Here is a 23836-nt window from a genome sequence, read left to right on the forward strand (position 1 = left end):
CTTCCACCCCATCAGCCGTCGCATACAGCACACAATCCTCCGAAATTTCTGCCACCTCCAACGGGATCCCACCACGAGCCACATTTTCTCATCTCCACCCTTTCCGCCTTCCGCAGAGACCGTTCCCTCCGCAACTCCCTGGTTAACTCATCCCTTCCCACCCAAACCACCCCCTCCCCAGGTACCTTCCCCTGCAACCGCAGAAGATGCAACACCTATCGCTATACCTCCTCCCTCGACTCTGTCCAGGGACCCCGACACTCCTTTCAGATTAGGCAGAGGTTCACTTGCACCTCCTGCAACCTCATCTACTGTATCCGTTGTTCGAGATGTGGACTCTTATCATTGGCGAGACCAAAGGCAGACTAGGCCTTGGTTTTGCAGAACACCTTCGCTCAGCCCGCGTGAACCAACCTGATCTCCCGGTTTACTTTAATTCTCCTTCCCATTCCTACACAGACCTTTCTGTCCTCAGTCTCCTCCATTGTCAGAGTGAGGCTAAACGCAAACTGGAGGAACATAATCTCATATTTCGCTTGGGCAGCTCACAACCCAGTGGTATGAATATTGATTTCTCTCATATTGTATTGTATTGTATTGTATTGTATTGTATTGTATTGTATTCAGGTAGCCCCGGCATTTCCTCTCTCTCTATCCCTCCCCTACCCAAGTTGCACCAGCTTCTCATTTTCACCCCACAAACAGCCAACAATGGCCTGTTTCCTTTATCATGGTTACTTTTTTTGCATATCTTTCATTCATTGTTCTTTATCTCTCCACGTCACTGTCTATATCTCTCGTTTCCCTCATCAGTCTGAAGAAGGGGTTCGACCCAAAATGTCAACCATTCCGTCTCTCCAGAGATGTTGCCTGACCCGCTGAGTTACTCCAGCTTTTTGTGTCTATCTTCAGTTTAAAGCAGCATCTGCAGTTCCTTCTTACACAGGTTCTCAAATGACAGTTTCAATATTTACTGCCTTACCGGGGTGCCCAACAAGACTTTCAAATAAATTTGAACAGAAAGGCAAATTGACAGGAAAAAATTGTGCTTGCTTCAATTTGCTCAGTTAACTTCATTACTAATGCTAACATTAATAATGTAAAGCTGCTTCAGCTCATTTTCCCCAACCTTCTCAATTCTTAGAATTTCAAGCTACCAGTTACCATTTAAACAATAATCTGAGCCAATATTCCAACAAAACACTGATATAGGAAAGAAATATACAAATTGTAATCGTAACACAATATTTTCTCAATAATTTTTAACGGCAGTAATAACCTAAAAGTGGCATCTAACGAACATCTTTGCCAGAAGATTTGGTAAGATTGCTGTAAATGTCTACTTTTTAACTAATGATGAACTGGAATTTTTCACAATGCTCATCACTATTTTAATACGACGGCAAACGATGTACTGTAAAAGAACAAAATAGCTGGTCTTTACTGGCAGGACAGATAAAAAGAAAATCAGACGTAACTGCTCTATTAAGTTTTCAACACTGAAGAATAGAAAGTATATGCAATAATAAATTTTGTTCCGCAGCGTTTTTGTTCAAATGCAGTTGAAACCAATTTTTCCATTGTTCATTTTTCCATTCGCTGGTTATTGTTCATCAGTCTTCACTCAGGCATAGCCCGTACAAAAAAACTGGTTTTAGAATTGCATGCTACTTTGCATCATTATTTTAAAAGCAATTGTGATATCTATTTTAAAAACACATATCACACTTCAACGCTCCCACCGCTTCAAAATTTGGGTTTCAGTTTAAAAAAAAAAAAACATATCAAGGAATTTTAAAATACAAACATTACCGTCTTAGTGCTGAACCATCTGCAAGATCCATCTTGCTGTCACATCGATCACAGTGAAGTTCTGGTGGCCTGAACTCTCTCTCTGCGCAGGAAAGAGTTTTGTAACACTGCCATGAGACTTTGTCCGAAGACTCCAAACTTTGTGCAGTGATACCGTTATATAAAGTTGCCTCGCTCACTTCCGGCACTGGTGGTAGTCTTTGTGATAAAAGCCCAGTCTTATCATCAAGGCTGGGAATTGCCTGAAGTTCCATACCATTACTGTACAGCAATGGATTAATGGGCACAGGAGCTCCTTCCAAACCTTCTGCTTCTGGACCCCTTGGCTGAGGGCTGAGAGTTGGTGGAAGGGGAGAGATGGGAGAATGTGGTGAATCCATGGGATTCAAATTAAGTGGCTTGCTCTGGTTTCCCGGAGGCCCAGATGCTGGCTTGCCATATTTCCTGTTGTTTTGCATTTCCAAGGGGACATCAATGCCAACCAATCCAAGCTTCTGTCCTGTAGGATCCTGCTCCATACAAAGCTCATCTGTTAATGAAGGTCGATGATGAAATGGAGTCATAGGCCGTTTCTGTTGCTTATCTCCTTTCTCCTGCTTCTCATTTGTCTTGTGCTTAGAGGAGGCAGACGATGGCAGGGAAGCACAAGGAAGCCCAGTATTAAAGCCAGGCTGGGAAATGGATGGCGGTCGGTTGGTGCCCGTTGCACCTCGCTGCTTCTGAAGCTTTTGCCTGCATATGAAAATTAAAAACATTGAGGGGCCATATTCACCAATAATCAAATATATTGTTTCAAGAGCTTTTCCACACAGCTCCCTGCCAAAACAAAATAAGGACAACAATGGATGTTATCCTTGAGCATGATCGAACAGCTTTTTAATTCTACATATTTCAACTCTATCAATAAACAATAGTCAATAGGTGCAGGAGTAGGCCATTCAGCCCTTCGAGCCAGCACCGCCATTCAATGTGATCATGGGTGATCATTCTCAATCAGTACCCCGTTCCTGCCTTCTCCCCATACCCCCTGACTCCGCTATCCTTAAGAGCTCTATCTAGGTCTCTCTTGAATGCATTCAGAGAATTGGCCTCCACTGCCTTCTGAGGCAGAGAATTCCACAGATTCACAACTCTCTGACTGAAAAAGTTTTTCCTCATCTCAGTTCTAAATGGCCTACCCCTTATTCTTAAACTGTGGCCCCTTGTTCTGGACTCCGCCAACATTGGGAACATGTTTCCTGCCTCTAACGTGTCCAACCCCTTAATAATCTTATATCCAATATGCTCAGCTCTCCCAATGAAGTAATAATACACTAAAAAATAAAAAAAACTTTACAATACATTATTTACTTTACAAAAAACTTTACAATACATTATTATTGTAAAAAAAACTTTACAATACATTATTACCTATTTCTTTATGCTGGCATGATAATAAATTCAAATTATAACAAACAGCATGAACAATTGTAAAATACTACATTAACATATAACATATAACTACAGCATGGAAACAGGCCTGTCCGGCCCTACCAGTCCACGCCGACCATTCTCCCTGACCTAGTCTCATCTACCTGCACTCAGACCATAACCCTCCAATCCCCTCCTATCCATATACCTATCCAATTTACTCTTAAATAATAAAATCGAGCCAGCCTCCACCACTTCCACCGGAAGCCCATTCCATACAGCCACAACCCTCTGAGTAAAGAAGTTCCCCCTCATGTTACCCCTAAACCTTTGTCCCTCAATTCTGAAGCTATGTCCCCTTGTTGGAATCTTCCCCACTCTCAAAGGGAAAAGCCTACCCACGTCAACTCTGTCCGTCCCTCTCAAAATTTTAAAAACCTCTATCAAGTCCCCCCTCAACCGTCTACGCTCCAAAGAATAAAGACCCAACCTGTTCAACCTCTCTCTGTAGCCTAAGTGCTGAAACCCAGGCAACATTCTAGTAAATCTCCTCTGTACCCTCTCCATTTTGTCGACATCCTTCCTATAATTTGGCGACCAGAACTGCACACCATACTCCAGATTCGGCCTCACCAATGCCCTGTACAATTTCAACATTACATCCCAACTTCTATACTCGATGCTCTGATTTATAAAGGCAAGCATACCAAACGCCTTCTTCACCACCCTATCCACATGAGATTCCACCTTCAGGGAACAATGCACAGTTATTCCCAGATCCCTCTGTTCCACTGCATTCCTCAATTCCCTACCATTTACCCTGTACGTCCTATTTTGATTTGTCCTACCAAAATGCAGCACCTCACACTTATCAGCATTAAACTCCATCTGCCATCTTTTAGCCCACCCTTCCAAAAGGCCCAAGTCTCTCTGTAGACTTTGAAAATCTACCTCACTATCAACTACTCCACCTATCTTAGTATCATCTGCATATTTACTAATCCAATTTGCCACACCATCATCCAGATCATTAATGTAAATGACAAACAACAGTGGACCCAACACAGATCCTTGGGGCACTCCACTAGACACTGGCCTCCAACCTGACATACAATTGTCAACCGTTACCCTCTGGTATCTCCCATTCAGCCATTGTTGAATCCATCTTGCAACCTCACTATTAATACCCAACGATTTAACCTTCTTAATCAACCTTCCATGTGGAACCTTGTCAAATGCCTTACTGAAGTCCATATAGACAACATCCACAGCCTTGCCCTTATCAATTTCCCTGGTAACCTCTTCAAAAAATTCAAGAAGATTAGTCAAACATGACCTTCCAGGCACAAATCCATGTTGACTGTTTCTAATCAGGCCTTGATTATCCAAATAATTATATATATTGTCCCTAAGTATCTTTTCCATTAATTTTCCCACCACAGACGTCAAACTAATAGGTCTATAATTGCTAGGTTTACTTTTAGAACCTTTTTTAAACAAAGGCACAACATGCGCAATGCGCCAATCTTCCGGCACCATCCCTGTTTCTAATGACGTTTGAAATATTTCCGTCATAGCCCCTGCTATTTCTGCACTAACTTCCCTCAATGTCCTAGGGAATATCCTATCAGGACCTGGAGACTTATCCACTTTTATATTCTTCAAAAGTGTCCGTACCTCCTCTTCTTTAATCCTCCTAATTTCCATCACTACTCTACTTGTTTCGCTTACCTCACATAATTCAATATCCTTCTCCTCGGTAAATACCGAAGAAAAGAAATTGTTTAATATCTCCCCCATTTCTTCCGGCTCAGCACATAGCTGTCCACTCTGACTCTCTAATGGACCAATTTTATCCCTCACTATCCTTTTGCTATTGACATATCTGTAGAACCCCATGGGGTTTACTTTTACATTACTTGCCAAAGCAGCCTCATTGGATAGGCAAACTGCTTGTGCATTTCCTTAAACATTAGACAGCTGTTCCACAGAAAGCTCCATCACCACCAACAGATGAAACAGGTTGTGCCACAAGGGAAAGGCCCTCAGAAACTGAATTATTGCTGCAGTAAAGATATCAAATAACCTCCCTGCAATTCATTTTGTATAAGATATTATAAACCACATGTTTAGTTCTCCAAAAATAAATTGTGGTACTGGACCCTTCTGAAATACAATGGAAGCAAAACAGCAATTCATAAGGTAGTTCACTGCAGCACTCTCAGAAAGGAAACTGAGAGAATCTTTACAGAAATATTTCAAATAAATACTTCTTCAAACGTGACTTATCAACAGCAGATACGTAGCATTTTCAATGATTATTTAATTACTTAAATAAAAATGACATCAATATAGCATTAACAAAAAAGGTTCTGGATTTCAAGCTATCTAAGAGACTACTTGGTGTGAACTGGAGAATAACAGCAATTTGCAATTCCAATCCACAAAACACATTGCTCGTTTTTATTTTGACATAACTCTGCAATGTAATGGGGGCAGATCTTCAGTTAGCAACCTGTCCTTGGCCATTTCGTTTTTTTCCAAGATCAGACTTCCCCAGGCAACCCAACTCCCAGCATTTTCAGAGTGCAGCATTGGACACACTCAGCACAGACAACATGATGCGTGCACAAAATTGCTTTGACAGCTAGTGAAGCCCTATTCACAGGTTCACCCGCTGACTAGGCTGTTAATGTTATCGGATGTTGGTGAATGTATGACATTCTGTCCCTGTCCCTATACCTCCTCCCTCGGCTCCATCCAAGGACCCCGGCAGTCTTTCCAGGCGAAGCAGAGGTTCACTTGCACCTCCTCCAACCTCCGCTGTTCAAGGTGTGGACTCCTGTACATTGGTGAGACCAAGCGCAGGCTCGGCGATCGTTTTGCTGCACACCTCCGCCCAGTCTGCCTAAGCCTACCTGATCTCCCGGTTGCTAAGCACTAACTCCCCCTCCCATTCCTGCACTGACCTCTCTGTCCTGGGCCCCTCCATTATCAGTGTGAGGCCCAGCACAAATTGGAGGAATAGCACCTCATAATTTTGCTTGGGCATATTACACCCCAGCGGCATATTGACTGATCTAACTCCGAGTAACCCTTGCTTTTCCTCTATGTCCATCCCTCCCCCTTCCCAGTTCTCCAACCAGTCTGACTGTCCCTGAACACATTTTTACAGTAACATTGATTACATTTTTGCGCCTTCCATCACAGTGAGGAATGTGGAGGAGTCATGTTAAAATGTATTTTATGTGTCCTGTTGCTTTTTTTATTGTTATGACTGTATGGCAAATGACATTCCTCATTTGTTGCAAAACATACTTGGCTAATAAAGTATGGTTGTGATTGTGATTGATTGCGATTGAGTACAAGGGAGTTTGAACAGTCAAAAATATCAATTGGACAGGTCATCCTCACCTACCTAACTTGGTTTTTATTAGAATTTCAGCAAGAGAGGGAGGAAGGAAAGGAGGAGGCAGGAATAGATAATCCTCAATGTTTCACATGTGCCAAAACAGAAAACTATGGTTGGAAAATGTTAGATCATTCAAAATCAGAGTGAAGTACGATCCGTGAGTTGCACACGTGGAAATAACCTACCTTGAGCACGAACAATTGACTCTTTGGCCAGGCTCTGTAAAATCCCAAGCAGCAACATTGCTGGCCACCTCTTCCTCAGACTTTTCACCAGTCGAATGTCTTCTTTGAAACACCAGTTTAAAAAAATCAAATCAGTCGTCTTATCAATATCTCTTCAAATGTTCAATTTTACAAATCAATGGCTTTGCTGAAGATTAACGCAAGTTGCATAATTACAGAATGTAAACAATATTTAATTGCCAGTATCAGTCTTATATTTGTTATCAACTGCTCTTATTTCTCCATTGCTTTACTAACCAGAAAAAATAAGACATTTTGTTATAAAAAAACTAAAATTACAGTGCATTTGCTCGAGTACCTGCTATTGAAAAATCAACTTTGCCAAAGTCAAAACTGTGTGGGAGTCTTTCGAATAATTTAAAAAGAAATGGCTCACATAAGGTAGTGCATAAGAAGCATCAAATCCAGATTGGGTAGGGTAATGCCTTGAAAGTGGCAAGAGTTTCCAAGTCAAAAGTTTTCAATGATGACATACGTTACCGAACTTTAAGAACCAGACAGATATTAAACTCCACATATCTGGCCCTAGGCGCTAGCACACCCCTCTGCCACTGGATCCTTAACTTTCAGACCAATAGACCACAGTGAGGTTAGATGACAAAAGCTCCTCCTCGATAATTCACAACACCAGTGCCTCTTACTGTACTCCTTGTACACTCATGGCTGTTCTAACTCAATTTACAAGTTTGCAGATGATGCCACTGTAGTGTGCCAGATTTCAAACAATGACAGGAAGGCGATAGAGAGTTTAGTAACTTGGTGTCAAGACAACAATCTTGGCCTGAACGGCAGCAAGACAAAAGAGCAAGCCATTGACTTCAGGAAGCATTGTAGAGTACACTTCCCAATCAGCATCAATGATGCCAAAGTGGAGATAGTCGGGAGCTTCAAGTTCCGAGGTGTAAATATACCCAACAATGCGTCTTGGACCAGCCAACTTGGAAGCCAAAAAGAAGAAAGCACACCGATGCCTCCACTTCCTCAGAAGCCCAAGGAATTTCAGCATGTCTCCAATGACATTTCCCAACTTCAACAGATGCACTACACAAAGCATCTTATAGGACGCATTAGAGCTAAGTCTGGCAACAGCTTTGCCCACGACCACAAGAAATAACCGTGTTGTAGATACAGCCCAATTCATTGCACAAGCATGCCACCTCACCACTGACTCCATCTAAACTTCACATTGCCTCGGAAAACAGCCAACATAATCAAGGTCCTTTTGCACCCAGGTCGTTTCATCTTCTTTCCTCTTCCGCTTGAAAGCATGTACCACCAAATTCAGTAACCCAGACTATCCAAACCTCGCCCATCGTGGGCCTTTATCTCTGTAACAGTGATGTTATAATGCTCTAACAATGTAAAGCACTCTGGTACTTTTCTCTTTGCATTACCTATGTGGCCTGATTGTACTAGTGCATGGTATAATTTGACAGGACAACACACAAAGATTTTTACCGCATTGTACGTGACAAAAATAAATTATTTCTAAGTACTCAAGCATATGGTTGATAATGTTAAAATGTACTGGATAATATAAAATACCATGTTTTTCATTTATGATAGCAGTTTAGGGCGGCACGGTGGCACAGCAGTAGAGTTGCTGCCTTACAGCGCCAGAGACCCAGTTCAATCCTGACTGGGAGTGCTTGTCTGAATGGAGTTTGTATGTTCTCCCCGTGACCTACATGGGCTTTCTCCGGGATCTCCGGTTTCCTCCCACACTCCAAAGATGTAGAGGTTTGTAGGTTAATTGGTTTGGTATAATTGTAAATTGTCCCTAATGTTTGTAGGGTAGTGTTGATGTGCGGGGATCGCTGGTCGGCATGGACTTGGTGGGCCAGCGGTCCTGTTTCCGCACTGTATTTTTAAATTAATGTTTAATTACCTAAAGCTGCAGCAACAAACAAATATTTATAACAGGTGTTAGCACAAGATAGCTCCTTCTTGCCCTGACCATTGTAGTTGGGAAGGAAAATAACTGCAGATGCTGGTACAAATCGAAGGTATCACAAAATGCTGGAGTAACTCAGCAGGTCAGGCAGCATCTAGGAGAGAGGGAATGGGTGACGTTTCGGGTCGAGACCCGTCTTCAGACTGACTGACTGATTGTAGTTGGGAATATTGATACACTTCCTGCCAACTAATTCATTTATCTGCTGGCATGAAAAGAAATGCATGGAAAAATGAATCATTTTAAATATGAACAAGAATCTACGATTAACAAGTTCTAATGAAAGTCAGCTACATCTACTTCTTCACAGATACTGCCTATCCTGCTGAACATTTCCTTTTTTTTTTGCACTTTTATCATTTGCTTTAAAAAAAACATGGATTTCGAAAAGGTCTACGTGAAAAAGTAATAAAAGCAAATGCAGTTTTGGATGAACTGCAAGGAAATGGCTGTAAAAAGGACAGACAAGGAAAAGAAACACATTGAATTTCACTATTTCAGAGAGGCTGAAAAGATGATTTACAGCATAAGCGAGTAAGGGAATCCAATACAAACAGCAGATGCAGTTAATGATAAAACTATTGTATTAAAATTAAAAATTCTAAGCCACATGTGGGAGAAATAATAATATCTGCAAATAGATTGCAGAGAAATAGATTATTCTATGAGATTTCAATTCTCCATTTCTCGAAACAGGATGACAGCAAAGAAAGTAATTATTAAAACATGCAGGAATTATGGATCAGGCATTATGCCGGCTCACTAAGTCATCACTTCATCTAGTTATTAGTGGAAAAACAAATCTAATAGATTAATTAAATAGTAGTCACTCTTAATTAGTCAGCATATTTATAGGAAAAGACAATGTTGGCATTAAAACAGAAGTTACCAGATTGGAGCATGCCAAATTTTAAAATTACCAATTGCAAGCAATTTGCGGTACGAATGGGGAGAAACTGGCACACGGTGTTACTGATAAACTTTAGAATGTTGCTAAAGAAATACAATGGTGCAGATTAAAAAAGGACGGTACTTTAATTTTCTGAATGCTGCGGATAATGAGATAAAAATGCATAAACTCTTGATACAACTGCACTTAACCACAAATTAAAGCAATTCAGGACATGGCAGTATTGAGACTCAACTTGGGTAGTAATTGAGACTTAAAATTAACAGCAGTACAGTGAAAGCATTTGTAAACTGCAACTGCTGTAAGGTAGTGCTCAACAATGCAGAACAACACATTAAAAGACAAATAGTTATTTATACATTTACTGAATAAGTGCACGTTTTCAATATTTTGCAATGTACCTATGCACAAATATAAAGGAATGTGGTTGGTAGAAGTGTTCTTGAAAAAAAAATCTTTACAAACAATGATTGATTCGTAATTAAAACATCTTCAATGATAAGCAATGAAATGCAGAGCATGTGATGCACCTGACTCATTTGCACCCATTAGATGAACTAAGTCATTTACTTTTCAATCAGCAAATGCATTTGCAAAAAGTTTCAATACTCTTACATCGAGAGGTACAGCATTTATGCACTAGAGAAATTTCTAGTGCAAAACCCTCTGCATGGCAATGCTACAATTCCAAATTTAACATACAGTGCCCTCCATAATGTTTGGGACAAAGACCCATCATTTATTTATTTGCCTCTGTACTCCACAATTTGAGATTTAAAAATCACGTGGTTAAAGCGCATATTGTCAGATTTTAACAAAGGCCATTTGTATACATTTTAGTTTCACCATGTAGAAATTACAGCAGTGTTTATACATTGTCCCCCCCATTTCAGGGCACCATAATGTTTGGGACACAGCAATGTCATGTAAATGAAAGTAGTCATGTTTAGTATTTTGTTGTATATCCTTTGCATGCAATGACTGCTTGAAGTCTGCGATTCATGGACATCACCAGCTGGGTATCTTCACTGGTGATGCTCTGCCAGGCCTGTATTGCAGCCATCTTTAGCTGATGCTTGTTTTGGGGGCTAGTCCCCTTCAGTTTTCTCTTCAGCATACAAAAGGCATGCTCAATTGGGTTCAGATCGGTTGAGTGACTGCTTTGTTGCTTTCGGAGTATGTTTCGGATCATTGTCTTGCTGTAGAATGAACCGCCGGCCAATGAGTTTTGAGGCATTTGCTTGAACTTGAGCAGGTAGGATGTGTCTATACACTTCAGAATTTATTATGCTACTACCATCAACAGTTGTATCATCATTGAAGATAAGTGAGCCTGTACCTTCAGCAGCCATATATGCCCAGGCCATAACACCCCCACCATCGTGATTCATAGATGAGGTGGTATGCTTTGGATCTTGGGCAGTTCCTTCTTTCCTCCTCTTACCATCACTCTGATATAAGTTAATCTTCGTTATATCTATCCACAAGACCTTTTTCCAGAACTGTGGTTGCTCTTTTAAGTACTTCTTGGCAAACTGTAACCTGGCCATCCTATTTTTGCAGCTAACCAGTGGTTTGCATCTTGCTGTGTAGCCACTGTATTTCTGTTCATGAAGTCTTCTGCGGACAGTGGTCATTGACAAATCCACACCTGACTCCTGAAGAGTGTTTCTGATCTTTCAGACAGGTGTTTGGGGATTTTTCTTCATTGTACAGAGAATTCTTCTGTCATCAGCTGTGGAGGTCTTCCTTGGCCTGCCAGTACCTTTGTAATCAGTAAGCTCACCAGTGCTCTCTTTCTTCTTAATGATGTTCCAAACAGTTGATTTCGGTAAGCATAAGGTTTGGCTGATGTCTCTAGCAGTTTTATTCTTGTTTCTCAGTCTCATAATGGCTTCTTTGACTTTCATTGGCACAACTCTGGTCCTCATGTTGAGAAACAGCAATTAAAGTTTCCAAAGGTGATGGGAAGGCTGGAGGAAAGACTAGGTGCTGAGAGTTCTCTTATACCTGCATTAAAGAGGCAATTAAACACACCTGAACAATTACAAACACCTGCGAAGCCATGTGTCCCAAACATTATGGTGCCCTGAAATTGTATAAACACAGCTGTAATATCCGATGGTGAAACCAAGATGTATAAAAATACCCTTTAATAAAATCTGACAATGTGCACTTTAACCACATGTGATTTTTTTCTATTGCAAATCTCAAATTGTGGAGTACAGAGGCAAATAAATAAATTATGGATCTTTGTCCCAAACATTATGGAGGGCACTGTATAAGAATAGGATAGGCAGGATCAACACAGAAAAAACCCACACAAACACGTGTAGTTGCACTGATGTAAAACTGTACCAAATACCAGTGCAGAGTAATAGTAAATTTTCCTGTTTGTCCAGTGGAAATTGTTTTTTTTTTCTTCAATGACACGGGCATATGGTACCAGTTATCTGCTTCCTGATTTTTTTTTGGGGGTGTAATTTTGATGCTTATTTAATGCTTTTGTTGTTGGACTGTGGGTGATTGAATTAACATTTTGTTCAAGATGGCCGCGCCGTTGTGTTTGGCTGCCTGCCACTGTATGTTTCTTTTTTTTCCTAGTCAGATGTGCAGCACTTTGGTCAACGTGGGTTGTTTTTAAATGTGCTATACAAATAAATTGACTTGACTTGACTTGACTTGATACACCTGGAAATTTAGTTAATTTGAAGAGAAGCTCTGAACAAGAGCAAATTCCGAGAGCTCATTGAGTAATTTAGGAGAGCCATACTACATGCATTAACATATATTAAATATGACTATCAAAGTTTGAAAAGATCTTATGCATTACATTTACTTGCATTCCACTTTTCATTCAGACTTCGATTTGCACACATTAAAACTGTAGTTTCAAGGTCACAAATAGAATTGCGAGCACAAACATTTGATAATTCAATATCAAATTATAGTAATTTAAACTTACTTCAGTTGTGTCTTGTTCAAATGGCATTCTTTCCAGACTTTCTGGATCATTTGATTAGTTACTTTTGGAGGAATTTGACCAGAATGCTTTGGGCTTGTTGAGTTTACTGATCCTTCTTGTCCACTCACGTGACTGACCACAGACTGCACAACTGCATCACCTGCTTTACAAAAACAGTATGAAAATGCATCAATAATCAACCAACAATCTTTGCAAGAGGCAACAAGTAGTATTGGCCTATTCTTGCTCTAGCATGAAACATGTGACAACCGTCCATTTGATCTTTAAGCAAAAACTAACATGTACGTATAGAAGAAGAAAATCACAAGCATAGCTTAACCTTGCTGATGACGACATTTCACCTGCTAGTAAGCAGGTCTCTTTAAATCAACTGGAATTTTACTATATTTGTTAAACTGAAGGACTTGCATTCAAGTTTCATTGAAGCAAATGATTCAATTTTTTCTTGCTAAAACGTCACTAATATTGAAATTGGAACCAGTTATGCTGGCCAATAAAACCAGTAAGATTTGAGAGTTCTGAAGTAACTCTAAAAGACCTTTCATAATTTAATTCAGGCAAGTATCATTTGCAAAACATTTTTTATGCTCAGTATTTGCACTTCCCCTCAGAAGCATAAAAGTCACTATGAATCAAGGCAGCAAAACAAAAACGTAGTCAATTACAAAGTTAAGAGATTTCAGTGTTGTCAATGTTAGAGACTGGAAAGGGAAATCTCTTTGTCGCCAAATTATGGCCATGTTATCAGATCAGTATGCTCCTGGATTTTCTAGATATTATGCCTTATGATTAAGTTTATTGGGCATTTTGAAAGAAAGGCTCCCACATTTCCTACAACCTTTCTTTATATATCATTCAATATCTGACGGTATTTATTTAAAAATACCTTTGCCCTGGCACATTTGAGCATTTATTGTACATTGGTATAATTATAATTATTGGTATAATTATTGGTATAATTATATCAATTAGATTTTGCGTTCGTAATATACTCTAATAATTTATGTTTGTATTAAACCTTACGAACAAGAACACCTGGAGAAAAGTCCACTGTTCACATGGACTTGTGAACCATGCCCACCACTGTGGAACAAACTGTGAAAAAGTGTCACGACATATTTGATTTCTGCCACTAGAGGTCACACAAACATCTTTTTTAAGATTGTATTTAAAACAAGATTCTAGTTTAGTGTACGGTCGGTATAGGTGCTGAATGAACCTACAAATTCTGCTCAAAAACATTCTGTTCTTGAATCAATAAATCAGCATTGCAAAATGAACAGCAACGTTGGTTGATTATGTACTGTTTTAAACACAGAACAGTGTCAAGTATATTTTTTTAAATCATAATTTTCAAAAATCTTTGAAGAACAATCTACTGACAATTACAATGTGCAGTCACTTTGAAACAGATAATAGAAAAGATTGTTTAAAATAGCAAATTGCAGAAACTCAGATAACTGGTCCATGCAACTGCTCACCGGAGATTACAATAAGAAATATTTGAAACTTGCACCAAGCTATCAGTAAATCAAACTAGTAACATTCATCGTTGTGTGTAAATAGCTTTATGGCATGAAATAACAGCAAGTATTTTAGTTCTTGGACAAAACATTTATTTTGACTACTAACAATCCATTACGACTAAAGTGGCGACAATTTCCTTTTCAAAACAATTTTTTCTTCCCCATTAACAAGCTCTGCAAAGTAACTCAAGAGTTCCATCAGGTCATCCACATTTGATACAAGGGTCATAAGATCATAAATAATATGAGCAAAATTAGACCATTCAGCCCATCAACATGGCTGATCTATAATCTCCCTTCTAACCCCATTCTGCTGCCTTCTCCCCATAATCCCTGACGCTTTGATTTTATTGTCAAAGTGTGTTAGGGATTATTTAGGAGTTATAAGTTTATGAGAATACAGTGAGCATTAATTCAAGAACCAGTCTTCTAAAAACATTTTCTAATGCACATTGGATGCAGTAATCAGTTTGATATTAAAAAAAGACAGGTTTGTGAACAACAGTACTGTCTACCAACATGACTGTGGAATTTTCTCTTACGTATCGGTCGAATCCAAGACAATGGGGTATATTAATGGGCCTACATCAAATCAGGCACCTTCAGTTTAAATTACTTTGGATTATTGTGTTGGAGAAGAAGCTTCCAAACCAGCATTACTTGGCACATCAAGCACGATCATAGGTATATTTGTCCGTCTATCAATGACTGGGGTATTTGTGTACTCGAAGAGTAAGCCCTCACAGATGTGGCTGTCTGGGGCCTCTTACCTGAAGCTGTTAGACCATCCATGTGAATTTACTTCATACCAGCAAAGGAGCTTGAACACGCGTTTTGTCAGCCACAGCGCCTCACATTGTAAATGTGCAAGTCAATGGGAACATTTTGTCAAATACTCAAAATATTGAAGTGAACAATTAGCATTGTAGCAGATTCTATTGAGAGGGTCTCCCAGAGAATGTCTACTTCTCCTGATCAATAAAGACATTATATCTCCAACTTTAGTGTCTCCGAGTGACTCATTTCACGAGTTATCACAAAGCGAAGGCACTTTCTCTTAAACAAGTCAACATTTATCAAACTTGATAATTTATCTTGAACTAAATTTGATCTACTGGGAACTTAAAGTAGTCAGCATACAAATGAAATAAACCATGAAAATCTGATAGAACCATTGCTATTTCTGACTGGGTTAATTCTAAAAAGTAACTTTAAGACTGGGCATATGCTCAATTAAGGTAACCTTTAGCACTAGGTTTACATCCAATATTGGAAAATTTGGCTTGCCCGATGTAGGGAATGAAGGGAAATGGATTATGAGCAGGCAGATAAGAATTGGTCTTGGCTGGCAAAACAGATTGCTAAAGCACTGCAAAGATAGCTGCAGTCTACATTTCACAAATCTATAAACTAAAACTCTCGTTTGTTTGGGGGAGGGGAAGAGAGGGGGAGGGGAAGAGTGGGGGAGGGGAAGAGAGGGGATGGGGAAGAGAGGGGGGAAGAGAGGGGGGGAGGAGAAGAGAGGGGGGAGGGAAGAGAGGGGGGAGGGGAAGAGAGGGGGGAGGGGAAGAGAGGGGGGAGGGGAAGAGAGGGTGGAGGGGAAGAGAGGGGGGGAGAGAGGGGGAGGGGAAGAGAGGGGGGCGGGGAAGAGAGGGGGTGGGGAAGAGAGGGGGATGGGGAAGAGAGGGGGATGGGGAAGAGAGGGGATGGGGAAGAGAGGGGGAGGGGAAGAGAGGGGGAGGGGAAGTGAGGGGGGAGGGGAAGAGAGGGGGAGGGGAAGAGAGGGGGAGGGGAAGAGAGGGGAGGGGAAGAGAGGGGGAGGGGAAGAGAGGGGGAGGGGAAGAGAGGGGAGGGGAAGAGAGGGGGAGGGGAAGAGAGGGGGAGGGGAAGAGAGGGGGAGGGGAAGAGAGGGGGGAGGGGAAGAGAGGGGGAGGGGAAGAGAGGGGGAGGGGAAGAGAGGGGGAGGGGAAGAGAGGGGGAGGGGAAGAGAGGGGGAGGGGAAGAGAGGGGGAGGGGAAGAGAGGGGAGGGGAAGAGAGGGGGAGGGGAAGAGAGGGGATGGGGAAGAGAGGGGGAGGGGAAGAGAGGGGGAGGGGAAGAGAGGGGGAGGGGAAGAGAGGGGGAGGGGAAGAGAGGGGGAGGGGAAGAGAGGGGGAGGGGAAGAGGAAGAGAGGGGGAGGGGAAGAGAGGGGGAGGGGAAGAGAGGGGGGAGGGGAAGAGAGAGGGAGGGGAAGATAGGGGGAGGGGAAGAGAGGGGGAGGGGAAGAGAGGGGGAGGGGAAGAGAGGGGAGGGGAAGAGAGGGGGAGGGGAAGAGAGGGGGAGGGGAAGAGAGGGGGAGGGGAAGAGAGGGGGAGGGGAAGAGAGGGGATGGGGAAGAGAGGGGGAGGGGAAGGGGAAGAGAGGGGGAGGGGAAGAGAGGGGGAGGGGAAGAGAGGGGGAAGGGAAGGGGAAGAGAGGGGGAGGGGAAGAGAGGGGGGAGGGGAAGAGAGGGGGAGGGGAATAGAGGGGGAGGGGAAGAGAGGGGGAGGGGAAGAGAGGGGGAGGGGAAGAGAGGGGGGGAGAGGAAGAGAGGGGGGAGAGGAAGAGAGGGGGGAGAGGAAGAGAGGGGGGAGAGAAAGAGAGGGGGGAGGGGAAGAGAGGGGGGAAGAGAGGGGGGGAAGAGAGGGGGGAAGAGAGGGGGGAAGAGAGGGGGGTGGAGAGAGGGGGAATGGGAAGAGAGGGGGGATGGGAAGAGAGGGGGAGGGGAAGAGAGGGGGAGGGGAAGAGAGGGGGAGGGGAAGAGAGGGGGAGGGGAAGAGAGGGGGAGGGGAAGAGAGGGGGAGGGGAAGAGAGGGGGAGGGGAAGAGAGGGGGAGGGGAAGAGAGGGGCAGGGGGGAAGGGGAGAGGTGCTGCCCCAATGCAGGTTTGGGCCCGACGGGTCCACTTGGTCTAGTAATATCTAATTTCAGTGAGCATGATAAAAATGGACAAACAATTCCACAGCATTTATGCTCCAACATTGACGAGAAAGATCCTTTTTCTAAAGAAAAAGCAGAAACCGACCAAAAGCCCTTTGATAATTCAGGTGAATAAACATCAATCAATTGGTGCATTATGAACAAAAATCATTTAAAATTTCTAATTTGGGAGGGAATGAACAATTCAACCTTCGCTTTGGTATAATCATTACAGAAACTGCAAGATTAAGTTGATGAACTGGATGATCATAGCCAGGATTCATTTACCTTGAAAAAAATCCTACATGTTTAAAATCAAGCAGTATAACCAATTACTATTCTTCAATTTAATCAAACCATTTAAAAATAACCAAAAATAAGCTATGGAAAAAATATGACATTGCTAAACTGCATCATTAGGGGGAGCCAAAAGTTCATAAGTAATTTCAATAGACACCGTCAATAGAAGAATCCAGTAAAGATTTAGACAGTTCAGTGGAATTTGCGATATTTTGTTTACCACTATAAATATTTAGTCACATGTTAAAAGACAAATCGATTATTCGGAATATATTCCTTTTTAAAAAATAATTAAAACTGCACGCCACTGGCCTACGATTTTCTAAAACTTGGGAAAAAGAAATGTAACTTACTTTATAGAACATTACTACAGTGTAAAATAAAAAAGTAGGCAGGTGTAAATGAAGATAAATCAAAACATTACTGTTTGTTCTAAATAAGCTCCATCAAGCAACTAAATAGCCAAATGTTATCACATTGTTCAATAAAAACTGAAATTCAAGTCTCATTTAAATCTGAAATAATCTATCCCCAAACTACAAGCTAATTCCATGAAGAATTTAGAACCAAAGATACTGCCTTTTTATTTACATTTTTCTAGTTTACAACACTGTGAAGATCGCAGATAACTTCAAAACTAAACGTGAACATAGGGATGAGACTGGAAGTATATCTGCATTGAATTCTAATCATTCGCAGAAAAGGGCTAAAGCCCTTTTATGCTCAGAATGTCTTGTGATGAACACCAATTCCTCCTCTAAAATCTTAGATAAATTAGATAAACTGTGTTCAATTTTGGTCACCCTGTTATAGAAAAGATGTAATTAAGCTGGAACGGGTGCAGAGAAGTTTTCCAAACATGTTGCCAGGACCCGAGAGCCTGACCTACAGGGAGAGGTTGGGCAGGTTAGGACTTATACCTTGGAATCCAGGAAGCTGAGTGGTCATCACATAGAGGTGTACAAAACCATAAGGGCAATAGATAAGGTGAATGCAAAATCTTTATTGCAGGGTAAGGAATCAATCTTTATTGCAGGGAAAGGAATCAAGAGGGCTTGGCGAGGGTGCAGAAAGGACTCACCAGAAAAGTTGTAGGAAATAACTGCAGATGCTGGTTTAAATCAAAGATAGACACAAAATGCTGGAGTAACTCAGCGGGTCAGGCAGCATTTCAGGAGAGAAGGAATGGGTGACGTTTCGGGTCGAGATCCTTCTTCAGACTGATGTCGGGGGGGGGGGGGGGTGGGGGGACAAAGATAGGATGTAGGGAAGGAGGAATCACAGAGGGGGAGCAGTGAGAGAGGATGTTGCTAAACTCTCGTCGGAGAGAGGAGGAGAACGTTTGTGTCTACCCTCGCCAGAAAGTTTCCTGGATTGGAGAGGTTTAGCTGCAGGGAATGGTTGAACAAACATGGATTGTTTGCCTGCACGCGAGAGGCCGAGAGCCATTCTTATTGAAGTACATAAAATAAGGCGCACAGACAGGATAGTCTTTTTCCTTGAATGAAAATGTTAAATAGTAAAAGGCATAAGCTTAAAGTGAGAGGGAGAAAGTTCAAACAAGATTTACAAGGCTTTTTTAAAAACAGACACAGTGACACGCGTCTACAGCACTGCCAGCGGAGGTGGTGGAAGCAGATATGGAAACATAGAAAATAGGTGCAGGAGGCGGCCATTTGGCCCTTCGAGCCAGCACCGCCATTCATTGGGATCATGGCTGATCATCCACAAACAGTAACCCGTGCCTGCCTTCTCCCCATATCCCTTGATTCCACTAGCCCCTAGAGCTCCATCTAACTCTCTTTTAAATTCATCCAGTGAATTGGCTTCTACTGCCTTCTGTGGCAGAGAATCCCACAAATTCACAACTCTCTGGGTGAAAAAGTTTTTTCGCATCTCAGTTTCAAATGGCCTCCCCTTTATTCTTAGACAGTGGCCCCTGGTTCTGGACTCCCCCAACATTGGGAACATTTTTCCTGCATCAAACTTGTCCAGTCCTTTTATAATTTTATACATTTCTATAAGATCCCCTCTCATCCTTCTAAATTCCAGTGAATACAAGCCCAGTCTTTCCAATCTTTCCTCGTATGACAGTCCGGCCATCCCGGGGATTAACCTCGCGAACCTATGCTGCAATGCCTCAATAGCAAGGATGTCCTTCCTCAAATCAGAAGACCAAAACTGGGTGAATGTCGGAAAATCTAAAATGAGGGACCACTGTTTAAAAATAAGGAGGTGCCCAAACAAAAAAAAGAGATGGGACAAGATTTCTTCTCTCAGGACATTCTATGGTCTTTGAAACACTTCCTCAAAGGGCACTGGAGACAGTTTATTTGAACATTTTTGACGTTGACAAACACCACCTTATTTTTGAACAGTGATCTCTCATCACCTGGCCAGGGCGACCCCTACTACACCAACCCAATGTCGTTGCCAGGACGACGGGCCTTTGTGGCCAAGTTAAGACTAATGCTTTTAAAGGTTTCGGACTTGAAGGGTAAAAGGGCGTCTTCGCCCACCCTGAATCGCGGGGCTTGGGTCGGCCCGCTGCGGACCTTTCACCATCCGGCGCAGCCTGGAACGTGGCAACTACAACAGCCTGACCGCGGGAGAAGACGGCAGGGGAAGAGAAAAGACATTCTGGCCTTCCATCACAGTGAGGAGGGGACTGGAGGAGACTCACTGTGATGGATGTTTCTTTTTGTTTGGTGTTGGTTTATGATTGTGTGTGTTATTACTTATTTTTATTGCTCTTATTGTTGGACTGTGGGTAATCTTTCATTTCACTGCACATTTATGTGTATGTGACAAATAAACTTAACTATTGACTATTGAGATGGCACCTGAAATGTGGCAACGTTTATGTGTGGATCAATGTTGTCTACTCTCTTATACTCCTGCACTTAGTATGACTGTGTCTAATGTGTAGTTGGATTTTCACTGATCTGAATGCAAAACAAAGAATATCACTGGATTTAGGTATATGTGGCAATCAAGTCCCATTGAAAGGAAGGAATGAAAGATTACCACAGATAATTCAGAACTGAGATTCCAATCAAATCAGCCGAAGATGGAGAGACAGAGAAGCCTTACCATAGTCACAATGTGATGTGAACCTGCTAGATACAAAGGCTGGAAGTTATCAACTGAAGCTGCAGTGACCGCGCATGGGAAACCTACCTATTATAGTCTGCTCAGGAGAGGTGGGAGGTGTGAGTGGCAAACCACAGCTACTGGCGTCTTTCACACTTCCTGGTCCTTGTGTTGGATTCGTATGACCTCCTGCAGTAGCCGCATTTGAAATTATTGGAATATCCCCCTGAGGAATCAGCACAAAAGCTGACGGGTATACCATTCTTACGCCACCTGCAGAAATGGAACAGAAAAATTCATTCTTAAAACACATCAAAGTATTTACATGCAATTGTGTAGGTGGGAACTGCAGATGCCGGTTGACACTGAAGACAGATATAAAATGCTGGAGTAACTCAGCGGGACAGGCAGCATCTCTGGATAGAAGGAATGGGTGACGTATCAGGTCAAGACCCTTCTTCAGTCTAAAGAATGGTCTCGACCCGAAACGTCACCCATTCCATCTACCCAGCTGCCTGTCCTGCTGAGTTACTCAAGCATTTTGTGTCTATCTTACATGCAATTGAGGCAATTTAAAAGAATGCAATTTAAGGAACCTCTGTCTTTGCTGGTGGTTAAGACAGTTCTTAAAAGACGTCACCCATTCCTTGATTTTATTCAATACATTATAGAATGTTTCATTGCAACTAGTTGAATAAAATTCTAAATTTGTGTTCTGTATTTTTAAACAAAATGCATTCTACTGCAGATTACAAAGCCATCACAAAACACATTTAAGCGCTATTCTCACTTATCTACAAAGCTAACATCCTAAATTTGTATTACTTGTTTTTAAACAAAACACATCCTACTGCAGATTTCAATGCCATCACAAAACAAATTTAAACTCCATTCTCACTTATCTACAAAGCTAATATAAACAGAAGCGTTTCAACTACTGTAGGAATAAACTAAAGCCTATATTATCCCAGATCTAAGGCAGAATACTCAATTCAAATATTGCTATTTGTGAGTTTAGCAATAAATTACAGCTGAATCTTCTCCAACCCTATCTTTAAAGTCCCCCGGGAAGATTAGGGTGAGACAAAAACCTCTAGAAAATATGTTTAGGAGGAGGGAGCAGTGAATTCTAACTCCGTCCATTGGAATCATCCCCTTGACAAAAATGTTCATCATCTGACCAGAAAGATGAGCATCAGATCTACTGACAATATCCCTGATCCAGGTACATGCAACCATTTGATTGCCTTACCACTTGAGCAAGAATGTGCACATTATTAATCCCATGGCAGATACTAATGACTGTAAGATTGACCCAACACCTACCCTGTCCAATTTTCACCACCAACTCAGACAATCTTGTTATTGAAAACAGCTATTCCTTCTGACCTTGGAAGCAGTATCTCCACTGAGGTTCGAAAACTCAACGGAGAGAAATGGCAGACTCAAATTCATAATGCATGAGAAGAGCACATCGTGTGAAATGGCATAAAAATAGGAAGGAAAGTAAAATGTAAAGAGGAAGAGGCCAAAGAGAATAGATAGGTTAAGTGAGTAGGCAAACATTTGGCAAATGGAGAATAATGTGGGGAAATATATATTTATCCAACTTGGCAGGAAAAATAAAAAGGCATAAATGACGAGTTTGCAGAGCTATCCCGGGTGTTCATGTGCTTGATTCATAGTAGGCCCAGCAACAAATAAGGAAATGTAATAGATTCAATTTATTGTTGTAGGATCTAAACACAAAACTAGGGATGTCATAATTCAGTTACCTAGAGCACTAGCGAGACCATTTGTGGAGAACTGTGCACAGTTTGGCTATTTATTTAAGGATAGTGTAAATACATTGGAAGCAGTTCAGAGGTCTACTATAGCTGGATTTGGCAGGTTGCCGTATTTAAAAGATTGAACAGGCTCAACAGTATTTGTTGAGGTTTAGAAAAGGGGGAATTTGATGAAACAAAATTCCAAGAGAATTTCACAAGATGAATGTAGAGAGCATGTTTCCTCTTGTTGGAGAGAATACACCTAAGGGCCACTTTTAAAATAAGGTTTGCACATACAAGGCAGAAATTAGGTGTTTTTTCTTCTTTTCAGAATCCTTGTAACATTATTCCTCACAGACTCGCGGTAGAGGAAGGCCGCATATTTTAAAGCAGAGACAGGTACACTGTTCACGAGCAAGGAGATTAAAGGTCGCTGGAGGGAGGCATGGATAAGGTTGCAATCAAATCAGGCATGATTTTGCCAAAAGACAAAGCTTGAAGCTCGACATTCTACCCCATTTCTTAATTTACATGATCATACTCAATGGGATGGAAGCTGCGATCTTAAAGAACGTGTCCACAGCCAATGTTCATGCTGTTTGGTTGGCTGCTAACCAAATAGGATGAGATGGCGTTCTTCAAGTTCACGTGTGGTCCCACTCTGGTGCCAGAGGCAGCCAAGTGCAGATATGTCCGTATGGAGATGGGAAGCAGAATTGAAGTGGCAAACAATTGGTAGCTCCAGTTACCCTGTCGGATAGAGCGCAATGTTTGTTGAAGCGATCGCCTTGTGTATGATGGGTCTTATCAATATAGAGGCACTCATTCTCCACTAGGGTAGCCTTCAACCCAACGGTATGAACTTTGAACTCTCCAATTTCAGGCACACCCCTCCCTGCACTCTTTATCTCTCCAACTCTCCCCATACCCCATCTACCAGTTAATACCCCCACCCCCCTGCACATCACCCATTCCTCCCTACTCCAGGTCCACCATTTTCTTTCCCACCTGTCCATCACCGCTCCTTCTGGTTCAACATTTCACTCCCCACTCAGTCTGAAGAAGGGTCTCGACCCGAAATGTCACCCATTCCTCCTCTCCTAGATGCTGCCTGACCTGCTGAGTTACTCCAGCATTTTGTGATACCTTCGATTTGTACCAGCATCTGCAGTTATTTTCCGACACTCCCCACCATCCTTTCTCAACAGATTCCACCATTTGCACCCTTTTGCCTTCTCCACTTATGACCCGCAGCCTTACTTGCCATCTCCAGCCTCCTCTCCCCCACCTGATTCATCTGCCAACTAATGCCCCTCTACCTGGCTTCACCTATCAGTAGCCAGCTCGACCCATCCTTTCTCCCCTCTCCTCCACTCCACTCCATGAGTTAAAGAAGGATCCCAACCCAAAACAATGCTGTATCTCACCTCCAATAAGCTTCTTGTTGGACAACATCCAATCAACAAGACAAATGGAAACTTGT

At 41.9% G+C, this 23836-nt stretch overlaps 1 protein-coding gene across 3 annotated transcripts in view; it reads right to left on the reverse strand.

Moving 5' to 3' along the window:
* The window catches only part of LOC144605997 (mediator of RNA polymerase II transcription subunit 13-like), a 207036-nt gene that overhangs the window by 44328 nt on the left and 138872 nt on the right, over positions 1 to 23836 (reverse strand). Inside the window, exons 7-10 of one of the 3 annotated variants that reach the window (XM_078421739.1) lie at positions 20672 to 20857; positions 12709 to 12868; positions 6820 to 6921; positions 1813 to 2544 (exon numbers count right to left, since the gene is read on the reverse strand). In XM_078421739.1, the coding sequence (XP_078277865.1) occupies positions 1813 to 2544; positions 6820 to 6921; positions 12709 to 12868; positions 20672 to 20857 (1180 nt within the window). Of the gene's footprint in view, positions 1 to 1812; positions 2545 to 6819; positions 6922 to 12708; positions 12872 to 20671; positions 20858 to 23836 lie in introns of all 3 variants that reach the window. The other 2 variants (XM_078421738.1, XM_078421740.1) reach the window with 2 other exon arrangements.

The sequence above is a fragment of the Rhinoraja longicauda genome, chromosome 25 (assembly GCF_053455715.1).
Source record: "Rhinoraja longicauda isolate Sanriku21f chromosome 25, sRhiLon1.1, whole genome shotgun sequence".
Classification (NCBI taxonomy): domain Eukaryota; kingdom Metazoa; phylum Chordata; class Chondrichthyes; order Rajiformes; family Arhynchobatidae; genus Rhinoraja; species Rhinoraja longicauda.